The sequence below is a fragment of the Gorilla gorilla genome, chromosome 4 (assembly GCF_029281585.2).
Source record: "Gorilla gorilla gorilla isolate KB3781 chromosome 4, NHGRI_mGorGor1-v2.1_pri, whole genome shotgun sequence".
NCBI lineage: Eukaryota > Metazoa > Chordata > Mammalia > Primates > Hominidae > Gorilla > Gorilla gorilla.
In genome coordinates this window covers 79,099,424-79,112,164 of record NC_073228.2, presented here as the reverse complement: position 1 = coordinate 79,112,164, position 12,741 = coordinate 79,099,424, and the positions used below count along the sequence as shown (strand labels likewise).

At 58.4% G+C, this 12,741-nt stretch overlaps 1 protein-coding gene across 2 annotated transcripts in view; it reads left to right on the top strand.

The window, feature by feature from the left end:
• KCNJ12 (potassium inwardly rectifying channel subfamily J member 12) overlaps positions 1–12,468 on the top strand; it is a 43,806-nt gene extending 31,338 nt beyond the window's left edge. Inside the window, exons 2-4 of one of the 2 annotated variants that reach the window (XM_055385914.2) lie at positions 1,108–1,229; positions 5,012–5,296; positions 7,864–12,468. In XM_055385914.2, the coding sequence (XP_055241889.2) occupies positions 5,047–5,296; positions 7,864–9,221 (1,608 nt within the window). In that variant the 5' untranslated portion in view covers positions 1,108–1,229; positions 5,012–5,046 and the 3' untranslated portion in view covers positions 9,222–12,468. The remainder of the gene's footprint in view (positions 1–1,107; positions 1,230–5,011; positions 5,297–7,863) is intronic. The other variant, XM_055385915.2, reaches the window with a different exon arrangement.
• The last annotated feature ends 273 nt before the right edge of the window (positions 12,469–12,741 follow it).

The window sequence follows — 12,741 nt, the reverse complement described above, 5'->3', positions numbered from 1 at the left end:
ATCCATTAATCTGTTCATCCACCCACTCAACCATATACCCACCCATCCACCCAGCCATCCCTCTATCCATTCACTTCTTCACTCACCCATCCACTCATTCACTCACCCATCCATCCACCCAATCATCTGCCCATCCATCCATCCCATTCGTCTATCCATCCATCCACCCACCCATTACCCATCCATCCACCCATTCACCCATCTATCCCTCCATTCATTCATCTACCCATCCACTCAGTCACCCACCCATCTACCCTTCTGTTCATCCATCCATCCAATCATCTACTTTCACACTTATCCATCCATCTATCCAACCATCCATCCATCCATCCATCCATCCATCCATCCATCCATCCATCCATCCTATTATCCATTCATCCACTCATCCATTCACCCATTCATCCACTCATCCATCCTCTCCTCCATACAGCCATCCACCCTCACACCCAACCACTCATTCACCCATCCATCCATCCACCCACCCATGTATTCATTCATCCATCTACCCACTCATCCATTTATCCATCCACCTACCCATTCATCCCTGCATTCATTTATCCACCCACCCATCCATCATCCATCCATCCATCCATCCATCCATCCATCCATCCACCCATTCATTCATCCACCCACCCAGCTATTCACAACTGGCTCCAAGGTTGGCGTTGGGAAGGTTCTGCAGGTGGTGGCTGGGAGTACAGGCTGAGGGCCTGAATTCCTTCGTGACAGTGGGAGAATTACCACATTAACTACTTCTCTGGAATAGTAACAATAATAGTTCCAACCTTGTGGAATTGTGAGGATTATGTGAGATGATGTATGTAAAATGCCTACTATAGTGTCTGGCATGCAATGGGCACTCAATAATTGTCAGCTGTCATTTTTCTCTGACACCCCATCTTGTTCTGCTCTTCTCTGGTTCTGGATGGTTGCTATGCTGTGAAGGTGTGGGGCATCAAAGGTGCAGGCCAGAGGCCCTTCCACCTCCTGTGGGGCCCTGGGGAAGTGAGCAGAAATGTGGGTTCATGTGGTTATGTCTTACTTGTGAGCCCCTCTGAGAAGAGCAGCACCGCCTGCAGTAACTTGGCTTTACTCTTTTAACTTTAGGATGTTCTAGTGACTGGATCCTTTCCAGCTGGTGCCTGGGAAATGGCAGCCACTACTAATTCAGCCTTGAAGACAGTACCGTGCCCACTCAGCACCATTACGTAGAAGACAGAACTCAAGAGGTAAGAGTGAAGTCATTGACATGCTCTTGTGCATCTAGGCATTCCTTCCACCAGACTCTCATCTGTACATCCTTCACCCCTCCACCCACCATGCCATCCTTTCATCACCCATTCCCCCACCCATTTATCTGCTCAGCCTTCCATCCACCCACCCATGCCTCCAACCCCTCCATCCATCCCCTCGCCCATCCGTTCCTCACCCATTCCCCCACCCATTCATCTGCTCAACCATCCATCCACCCATCCTTCCACCCACCTAGCCAGTCCATCTATCTGGTCACCTCTATCGTCCACCCACCTATCTGTCAACCCGATTTATCCACCCATCTGCCCGACCACCCACCTGTTGATTCAATCACTGTTCCACCCCTCTCCTCATCCATCCCATTCAGCTGCTTAGTCCTTCACCCTTCATCTGGCTGGAGTGCATTTCCTGGGTGCCCCTCTTTGCTATACCTGCATCAGCCTCTCTAGGCCTCTGAGCTTGGTCAGAGATGGGGCCTGGGCAAGATCAACTCTCACACAAGGTGGGAAGTAGCTTCTGGCCTGAACGGGAAAAGCACAGTGCTAGAGGATCCTAAAGGGGGCCGGGGAGGAGGAGGAGGTGGAGGAGGCGGAGGAGAAGGCGGCTCAGTATTGTGGGGAAGAAGGAGGAGGAGGAAGAGGAGGAGGAGACTTGGCGTTGTGGGGCATCCAGGAGGGGAGGCCAGGGTTCAAGAGCCTATGCTGTGGAGAGGCTACTGGAGACCCTATGAGGAAGGCCCAGGAGACAAAGGTTCCAGCGCAAGTAGTTTCCTGGGAGGTGATCCCAGGAAATAAGGAAATGAGGTGAGAAAGAGAAGGAAGTGATAAAGGGCATGTCATTGATACAGTTACTGCTGGGGCACTGGAGCCAACTCCCGCTGGGGAGGCCAGGGAAGCAGTGCCCCTCCCAGGGGCATCTTGCTGGGGCCCAGCCACCTGCTCCCATCAGTCACTGACTGAAAGCTGTCCTGGCAGCATCAGCTCCTCAGCCTGCCCTCTGAATGGGCAGAGCGTGCCCATGGCTAGAGAGAGCTTTTGGGCAGAGAGACACTGTGGTTGGTGTAGGAATTGAGACAGGTGGGCCTGAGGTGGTAAGGGCCTAGGATATCAGTGGGGCGCCCACCACCCCATGCCCTGCACACAGTGATGTGTTGCTGCTGCCTCTCTCCTCGGGCCTAGCCTGCATTTGGCATAGGAAGCCGTCATGGCATTGGACCCAAATGTTTGAGGGCCATGGGTTAGCTTGGTGGACAGAGGTCAGCTGCGTCTCTGGTGGGGAAGTTTGGCCTGGAAAGGGGATTGGGTGTAAGAGGTCATCATCTTCTTCCCAGATTATGAGACATAGGAATGCCACCCACCACTCTCCCTCTCCCCTCCACACCAGCCTGGGTTCTCCCCCATCCAGCCAAGCTTCCTCACTGCCCCCACGGTGCCCAGCACGTCTTTGCCTCCCACTCCCGGCTCTGGCAGGAGTGCCCCTCCTGGCTGCCTGTGCCCAGCCTAGCCTTGATGTGGTCCTATACCCTGGGCAGGGCCTGGCATGAGGGAGAGCCCCTAACCCTGCAGCCAGCCCTGCCTCTCACACCCTATGTGATGGAGCAAGAGCACCACTGGCTCAGAGCCTCAGTCTCCCCACCTGCAAAGAAAGGGCTGGGCTTTCCAGGCCCCAGTGCTGCATCTGATGAATGGTGCCTGGATTAGGAAAGATTCTGAGCTGCCCTGGATGCAGTGGATGAAGCTCTGTGGCTGAGGAATGGTGCTTGCCTGGGCGAGGCTGGAGCAGGCACCTTGGGCGGGGAGGTGTGCGCCAGCCTTCCCTGCATTGAGTGATCTCTGAGGCGTCTTCCAACGGTGAGGCTTGATCATGAGGTAGAGTGCCCCATCTCCGAATGAGGGTGAGTGGCCGTGGGTCGGAGTGCTGGTGAGGGCCCTTGAACCTGTGCTTTTGAGTGCCGATTTGCGGCAGTCTACATCTCATCACCACCTGGGATTGCAGGGGCTTGGGACCAAAAGGATTGCAGTGCCACGCACACAGTCAGGCCTCAGGTCTTGGTGTTGTGGGGCACTGGTTTCACCCCTACAGCCCAGCCTGGAAGCTTCACTCCTGAAAGGCTGTGTAACCCTCACAGTGACTCAACCTTCCTAGGCTTCCGTCTGCTCATCTGGAAAATGGGCATAATAATCACAGTGTGATGGAAGGGATTAAATGAATCAGTTTATTAAAGCTCTTAGAAGAGCACGTGGCAGGTAGTAAGCACTTGATAGATACTGAGTGCTGTGTTCGTGCCTCGTGAGGCGCCCCAGCTAGCTGAACAGTCTCTGCATGAGGGATGGGGGCTGTTGGCACCTCCCCCTCCGAGTCCCTATGTCTTACCCTGGGTGATGCAGGCCCCTGCACTCTCCCTTCCGGTCAGTGCTTTCTTGGTGTCTGGGAATGTGGGTCCAGGCCTTGCCCTGGGCTCCTCCCGGATGTCACCAAAACCTGAGAAGCCCAGGGCCTCAGGGCAGTGGGCATGGGGCATCCAGTTCCATCCGGAAGCACCTCCCGGTGACTCCTGGACCCCACCCTTAGGTCACGTGGCAGCTGCCGTCTGGCATCCTCTCTAAAAGCTCCCAGCCCAGGCCCTGGTCTGTTCTTCAAGTGGACTGGTCGCTGGGAGGCTGCGTCTGTAGGCACTGTGGCCAGCAGGAAAGCAGGGATCTCCGGGGGTCTGCCGGGCCCGCGCTCTCTCCCCACTGCCTGCTCTCTCCCTGCTGGGTTTGCTTCACTGCCCCTTGGTGTTGAAACCGCCTTGTCTAGCTCAGGTAGTGTACCCCAGCGCCCCTCTCCCATTCTCCTCCCGGCGACCCTGGGACCCTGGCAGGCCAACCTGGGTGTCTGCGGAAAACGGTCCTAACTTTAGTAGTGAGCACCTTGTCTTGGCCCTTGAATTGCTTTGTGACCTGGGACAAGTCTCTTTTTCTCTTTTGGACTTGGTTCTCCCATCTGTGAAATGGGGAGCCAGCCTTCTTGCTTGCTAAGGCCTCTTCCAGCAAAACAGTTTCTCTGATTTCATGTCTTGTCTGATTTCACCGTATGCACCCCATTGAGCAAGAGCCAAAAAGGCCTGTGTGTCCCTGTTGGAGGATATTGTCCTATATTTCTTAAATTGCGACCTTGAAGGCCGCATGGTTGTGTAACTTCTTGCCACACCTGTGTTTACGCAGGAGTGTTCTTGTGACATTGTCTAGCTTGTGGTGCTAGGGTTTCTATGCCAGGGTCCCCTTTTGGGTCTGTCTTTGTGGTGCTGTATTCACCAAGTGCCCAGTGAGGGGGCTCCCAGCACCCCTGGGGAGGGTCTCTCTCTCTCTCTCACACACACACACGCATACACGGCAGAGCAGGGCTGTGTGAGGCTGAGGACTGACATTCTGGGCTCCAACTCTCTCTTCTGCTCAGTTTCCAGGGGTCCTGGGACAGGCGTCTTTGTCAGTTTTTGGCTCTGAGAAATGAGGGAGTGGGGCATGAACTTGACCTTGTTGATGCTCTCTGTGTGGTAAAACCATGCAGAGAGGAACGTCAACAGAAGTGGGGGTTTCCAAGCCTGTATGACACCATCTGGGCAGGTCTGGGGTGCCCAGCCCTGGCAGAGATGCCAGGAGCTGTGGCAGCACCCTCACCAGTCTGGTAGCTGGCCAGTTTCGAGGCCGCCAGCTGCTGGGAGCACATGCAGACCGGGCTCTCTGGCCTTTAATTCTTGTGATTCTGTTCCTTGCAGGCTTTGAGCTGCTCGGAGCAGGGGCTGGAGCAGCCATGACCCGCTGGAAGTCCCTCAAGGCCCCTGGGCCACACAAATCCAGCCCCTGTCAGCTGGTGGCCTCACGCCGGCGTCTGAGTGCCCCGGCCCTGGCTGCCTCCTTCTGGAGGGTCCAGGAATCTGGGGCTGAGCCCCCTTCCCAGCACAGCCTCAGGGGTCCCCCCTGCCGCCGGCTCCCTACCTCCAGGCCCAGGCAGAAGCAGTGTCCACCATTCCGGCCCTGCGTCCCAGCTCCTCAGCGTCATGGTGAGGTGGTCAGCCGCAGCGGTGTTGGGGGAGGACGGCAGAGTAGGGAAAGGCATCCCTGCAGAGCTTGGGGGCCCATGGTGGGGGACGGCACTAGAGGTGGTTTAAAACTCAACTCTCCTGCTTAATGGCTGTGTGGCCTGGGGGGAGTCACTTAACTTCTCTGAACCTGGATGGTGGCTGCACCCCCAGGTTGTTGAGAGGATGATCTGAGGGCAGCTGTTGATGGGTCTGTCCCCCAAGGCGCCCAGGACCCCGCCTGCTCTCCCTGTGTCTCTCAGGCGGCAGTTGCTGTGTGCTGCTCGGACTGGCCGGCTGGGGGCTGAGCAACCGGGCAGCCCCTGGGAGTGTTCCACAGCCTGGCCGGGCAGGCGGCTCCACCATCACCTGTTGCTCAGGTGTTTGGAGCAGAGGTCAGAGGCCGCGCCCGCTCCGAGGCCCAGACTAGTGTGGACGTGGCCAGAAGCTGGGTCACACAGACCGGGGCTGAATCCTGGCATTGCTGCCTCCTGCCTATGGGACTGGGACAAGTCCATTCTGGCTTCTGGGCCTCCAGGTCCTTGTTTGTAAAGCAGGGTGGCCCACCCCTCCCTGGAGGGCTTGAGAGGCCTGCAGAAGGCTGTGTGCAGCGCCCGGTCCACAGTGGTGCCAGCCCCCCAGGATGTTCTCTTGGGGCCTCAGTGTCTTCGTAACTGAGAAACGTGGCTGCAGGTGTGGAAGGGACAAGGCTTTGTCTAGCTCTGAGGTTATGGTGTGACTGGACTGGGACTGGGGGTGCTGGGTCCCTGTGGGCGGGGAGGGGTGGGCCTGTCCAGCTCCTCCGTGTGGGGCTAATGCTGGAAGGCCCAGGTCTCCCTGCTTCCAGCCTAGCCCAGCCAAGGCAGGCTGCCATCCAGATGTGGCTGTGGGCCAGGCGGTGCCATAGCCCCTAGCTTGCAGATGCCCTAGCCTGTCACTGACAGGCCAGTGTGGGGCCTTTAGTGGGGGCAGCACAGCCTGTGTGTCCCGGGGGTGGGCACGTCAGTGGCTGAGAGCAGGCGTTGTTCTGGCTGGCATGGATGCCCTGCTGCGGGGCCTGTCTTGGGGTGCCTGAATGTGCAGTAGCCTGGCCTGGAGCCAGGTGCTGCCTGCAGTGAGCTGAGGGTGGTGCTGGGAACAGGTGACACCCCTGAGCACTGCCCAGGTGCCAGGGTAGCAGCCTTGCAATCTTCCTTAGAGATGCGGGAAGCAGGGGCTGGGGAGGGCCCTCGGCTGAGGTCAGCCAGGGAGCAGCCCATGTCTGGGTGCCAGATCTTACCCTCTTTGGCACTGCTGTTGACCAAGAAGCTGCAAGCATGGCATGTGGGTGGACACTGTAGAGTGGGGCATGTGGGTGTCAGGAGGGTGGTGGGACCCAGCTTGGGGTGTTCAAAGTGGGTGGCGACAGGGGTGGCAGGCCGCATTCTAGGCTCTGGGAAGGACAACAAGAAGCAAAAGAGAAAACGTCTCACGCCTGTAAACCCAGCACTTCAGGAGGCCGAGGCAGGTGGATCACCTGAGGTCAAGAGTTTGAGACCAGCCTGGCCAACATGGTGAAACCCCGTCTCTACTTAAAATACAAAAGTTAGCTGGATGTGGTGGCGGGCACCTATAATCCCAGCTGCTCAGGAAGCTGAGGCAGGAGAATCGCTTGAACCCAGGAGGCGGAGATGGCAGTGAGCTGAAATCGTGCCATTGCATTCCAGCCTAGGTGACGAGAGGAAGATTCTGTCTAAAAAAGAAAAAAAAAGAAAAGAAAAGAAAAAAAGAAAATGTGCTACCCTTAGGGAGTGGTGGTCTCGGGGTTGGGTTGATGGTTGAGTGCCCCCGGCTACGTTACTGTTATTGCTGCCGCCATTGTGCCCTTAGAAAGGGCAGTGCTGTGGATATAGCAGGGATGGGACACGGGTCTTCCTGGGGCACAAGGAGGCCTCTGGTGCCAAGGTGGCGAGGCAGTGGCAGGATGTCTTGCGGGAGGGTGTCCAGGGTGGGTTTGAGGGACAGCCTGGGGCCAGGGGCTGTGGCCGGAAGGGGAGTCCGCTGGAGGAGGCTGGGAGGTGAGGTCCGAGGGGTCAGGAGCTTCCCTGTGCAGGTCCTGCATGTCCTGGGGGGCCTCTGGCATTGAGCAGGGGAGGGATAGGCACAGACTCAGCTTCCACAGGCCCTCTGTGGCTGCCATGGAGACTGGGGGGCCATGGGCAGAGGCAGAGAGGCTGGCAAGTTGTGCCCCGAACTGGCTGGGCAGGCACTGGTAGATTCAGGCCTTGAGGGTGGGAGAAGGGGTCGGATCCTAAATAGACTCTTCAGAGCCCTCAGTGTGGGAGTGAGGTGTGGAGCTGAAGTTTTTGGCTGGAGCTGCTGGGGGCCCGAAGGGGGTGGCCACTCGCACTGGGAAGGCAGAGTGGGGAGCTGGCATAGGCAAGACCAGAGCACGATCGTGGGTCAATCAGGGTGGAAGCGTCCTCCAGTCATGTCTGGGGGCCCTGGGATGGGGGTAGAGGAGCCCGGAGCCACCAGCCCAGCCAGACATGCTGTCCTCTCTGTTGCAGGAGCCGCCCTGCCTGGAGCTAGCCTGGGGGCGAGCCAGGGTCCCCCAACCCCCGGGATGACCGCGGCCAGCCGGGCCAACCCCTACAGCATCGTGTCATCGGAGGAGGACGGGCTGCACCTGGTCACCATGTCGGGCGCCAACGGCTTCGGCAATGGCAAGGTGCACACGCGGCGCAGGTGCCGCAACCGCTTCGTCAAGAAGAATGGCCAGTGCAACATTGAGTTCGCCAACATGGACGAGAAGTCACAGCGCTACCTGGCTGACATGTTCACCACCTGTGTGGACATCCGCTGGCGCTACATGCTGCTCATCTTCTCGCTGGCCTTCCTTGCCTCCTGGCTGCTGTTCGGCGTCATCTTCTGGGTCATCGCTGTGGCACACGGTGACCTGGAGCCGGCTGAGGGCCGCGGCCGCACACCCTGTGTGATGCAGGTGCACGGCTTCATGGCGGCCTTCCTCTTCTCCATCGAGACGCAGACCACCATCGGCTACGGGCTGCGCTGTGTGACGGAGGAGTGCCCGGTGGCCGTCTTCATGGTGGTGGCCCAGTCCATCGTGGGCTGCATCATCGACTCCTTCATGATTGGTGCCATCATGGCCAAGATGGCAAGGCCCAAGAAGCGGGCACAGACGCTGCTGTTCAGCCACAACGCCGTGGTGGCCCTGCGTGACGGCAAGCTCTGCCTCATGTGGCGTGTGGGCAACCTGCGCAAGAGCCACATTGTGGAGGCCCATGTGCGCGCGCAGCTTATCAAGCCGCGGGTCACCGAGGAGGGCGAGTACATCCCGCTGGACCAGATCGACATCGATGTGGGCTTCGACAAGGGCCTGGACCGCATCTTTCTGGTGTCGCCCATCACCATCCTGCATGAGATTGATGAGGCCAGCCCGCTCTTCGGCATCAGCCGGCAGGACCTGGAGACGGATGACTTTGAGATCGTGGTCATCCTGGAAGGCATGGTGGAGGCCACAGCCATGACCACCCAGGCCCGCAGCTCCTACCTGGCCAATGAGATCCTGTGGGGTCACCGCTTTGAGCCCGTGCTCTTCGAGGAGAAGAACCAGTACAAGATTGACTACTCGCACTTCCACAAGACCTATGAGGTGCCCTCTACGCCCCGCTGCAGCGCGAAGGATCTGGTAGAGAACAAGTTCCTGCTGCCCAGCGCCAACTCCTTCTGCTACGAGAACGAGCTGGCCTTCCTGAGCCGTGACGAGGAGGATGAGGCGGACGGAGACCAGGACGGCCGAAGCCGGGACGGCCTCAGCCCCCAGGCCAGGCATGACTTTGACAGACTCCAGGCTGGCGGCGGGGTCCTGGAGCAGCGGCCCTACAGACGGGAGTCAGAGATCTGAGCCAACCTTGGCCGACATGCAGCATCCACCCCCGGCCGGGGAGAGGCCCCGCGGTCGCTCAGGGGCCCCGGGTTTGAGCAGAACGGGCCCAGTGCCCTGGGTTGCAGACTCAGTAGCGTTTTAGTCGTTTTATGTTTCTTTGCAATGGCCTCAGAAGGTTGGCCGGAGAGGGGGCAGCCAGAGCGGCAGCCCCCGGCCTCAGAGGCTATCACAGGCTCAGGGCAAAGAAGTGGCCTCCTGGGGGGCCAGGCCACGGGGGCCAGGGCTTCTGCCTGAAGATGGAGCTGCAGCCTGCGGGGAAGCAGCTCAGCTCGATGGTGGGCCCAGCCTCTGCTGTCCAAGGCTGGCTAGCTGCGGTGCTCCTTGCTGGTTTTTAACTTGGGGGGAAACACCGGGTTTCAGCTTTCTTGACCTTAGCTTGGGTGAGACTGTTTACAAAAAAAAAAAAAAAAAATTACCATGCAATTGAAAAAATTTTTTTTTAATTCACAGGGGGCAAAAAGAACAATTAGAATTCCATGGGTCTGCCAGGATGCAGCAGCTGGCTGGAGGCTCCAGAGGGTTCCCCGAGGTGGGACCGGCTTCTCCCCGTGTGTGTGGGCACCACAGTCCCTGGGCAAGCAGGGTGCTCTGGGACCGCACTTCATCGAGCTCACGAGCCAGCTAGGCTCTGTTTGTGATAGAAAAATCAAGACCATGTTAATGATCGTAATAAAAGCTTTCTACTGTCATTGGGGTGGTGGGTGGGGCTGGGAAGAAACTGGTTTGAGCTTTTAGAGTTTGCCTTTGTACCTTAGAGATGTGTCTCAGGGCCAGGCATGGGACCTGCCATCGAGGGTTCCTCCTCCCACCCTCGATTTTCCTGTTTTGCTTCTCTCTCCATTTCTGTCCAGGCCTCTGCCCCTTCCACAGTGAGGGGTGGTTAGGAGCCATAGGCCGGGATGACTCCTTGGGAAGGGAAGTCGGGATCCCAGGCTAGGAGGAAGCTGGCAGCCCCGTCCCCACTGGGCCCACAGTGTGAGTCGTGCCTTAGAGACTCCGGGTTGTCCTGTTCTTTCTGGGCTTGCTCATCTCCCCCCAACCCTGTCCCACCCCACCCCTCCCATACCTCCACTGCTGAAGTTCCTCCAGCCCCTCTGTCTGCCTTGTGAAGGTGGCAGGGGCCAGGTCTGCCTGACATAGGACCACATCCTGTCCCTCCCTCACCTGGAGCAGCACAGCGGAGTTCAGGCAGGGCACAGCCAGGCCCTGGTCAGCGCTGAATGGCAGAGGAAAGATCTTAGGAAAGGAGAGGAATCACCACCCCCTCCTGCCAACTGGGATGACTGGGGAGGGCCACGCTCATTCAAAGCTGAATCAGAAACCAGCCATGGAACAGAATTCCTGCCGAGGCTTCCAGGGCCGCTCCTTCACCACCCTCCCCCAGGTTGAGGCACTGTGGCACCCTCATCAGGAAGAGGTTTGGGGTCCACTTGTTGTCACTGCTGGCTCTGCCACCCCATCTTGTTCATGGCAGCTGGTTGGGTCAGGTCCATGGTAGAGCCAGGCCCTTCCCAGGGCTGCGGAGAAAACCTGCTCTCCTCTAGTCGGGCCTCTCCAGAAGCCGGTAATCAGAAAGGATGTGTCTCCTGCTCCAACTCTGCCCCCGAGACAGCTCAGAGCCAGAAGGCACCCCGAGACAGCTCAGAGCCAGAAGGCACCCCGAGACAGCTCAGAGCCAGAAGGCACCGAGGACTCTGGCCCAAGTGGGGAAGCTGAGGCAGAGAGCAGAGGGGGTCATGCAGTGAGTGGGTGGGGTGCAGGAGACAGAGAGGGGCTGGGGGCCTGGGGTGGGGGTGTCTGCCTCTTCCCTCCACCTCCTCTCCTCCTTAGCAGCTGAAGAGTCAGCCCTGAGGTCTGGGGCAATGGAAGTCAAGACACGCGACCCCTACATCCTGGGGTAGGCCCGACTCAGCATCCTGCCCCAGCTTCAGCCCCACACTCATTTCTGGCATAGAAGATTCCGCTGAGGCAGCTCTTTCCTCTCGGGGTCTGCCAGGGGTGCCTCAGCTGGTTCCTGCTCCCAGGCCTAGCCCCGACAAGCCTTAGGGGCTTTCTCAGCCTTAGCCCTGGGTACTCGGGTGAAGTTGGCAGGGGAGAGCTTGACACTTCGCCTCCCTGATGGCCATGCTGAGGGACAGTGGTGACCCTGGTCACTTGGTGCTGGTGTAGGGGTCTGTGCCCTTCCAGGGCCAGTGAAACAGCCTTCTACTCCCCCGACCCAGAGCTGAGTCCGAGGACCCCAGGCCCACCCCCTGGCCCTCTTGGAGGTCTGTGCTCTTACCTCCCAGCCCCCACCCTGCGGGAGAGCAGCCCCAGCGCCTCATCTCCCCAAAGGTGGCAGATGCTTGATTCTCCTGCCCTCTTTCTTCCTTCCCTCGTATTTATTTATTTATTTATTGCTTGTGCTAAAGACCAAAATAGTCTCCCTCTTTAGTGCACTTGAAGCGGGAGGGCGGATGGGACGAGCCAGGAGCGAGGAAGACTTGGCCCCTGGGGAGTGTGTGTGTGGAGGCGTGTGCCTGTGTGAGCCTGCATGCATACATGTGTGGTGCACACATGCACACTCGGCTCTTCATGTGTATGACTGGGTTACTAATACAGATACGTGATCTATACGTGTGTGTGTGTGTGTGTGTGTGTGTGTGTGTGTGTATGCAGGTGGTTATGTGTCTGTCTACCCCCAGGTGTTTCCGTGTGCAAGTTTCCTATGAGGGGGGCTGTGAGGGTGGGCACCCACCCATCAGGTTGGGCACTGGCACAGGTGAACCCCACAGTCCCCGACCCTCTGCCCTGATTATGCACGTCTGCTCCTGAGCGGAGCTTGTGTTCCAGGATGAGGCATCTGGAGGTGAGCGTGTGCGTCCGGCTCGTGTGTAGGAGGCTGTGTGTGTGCCCATGTGAAACCATGTACTTGAGTGTGTGTCTGTGTGCAGCCTATGCCTGCTGCTCAGAGCACGGTGGCCACCCCCTGAGCCTCTGCTGGTGCTGTGCTGCGCGGTCCCCACCCAGAGGGTCCTGGGGGGCGGGGAGGAGCCACTGTTGGGAGGCCCCTGTACGGGGTGTCTGCCCTGCGTGAGGTCATAGAATGTCAAATTATTTTAAATGGTGAAACTGGAGAATTTTCATGTTATTTTCAATACATAGCAGTATCTAAAGACGTAGGCGATGAGACTAGACCACATTAAATGCATTTTGATCTCTTTGAGGTCCCCTGTGTTGAGATGTGTTTTCTGAAGGTCCCCTGCATGGCTCCACAGCGTGCTGGGCGTCCGCCCGGCTTCCTCAGCCTCTGCCTTGGGTGGGGGTTTTCTGGGGCTTCCTCATGGGTGAGGGTGGGGCATGGTGGCAGCTGTTGGGAGACGGAACAGAACTCGGCCTCCTCGCAGCTCCCAGTGGTCTCCAGCAAGCACACAGGGCTTGTCCCATGATGTCACCCCTCCCAGGCAGCAGGGCCGAGCCTCCTGCCTTCCCTTCCTTC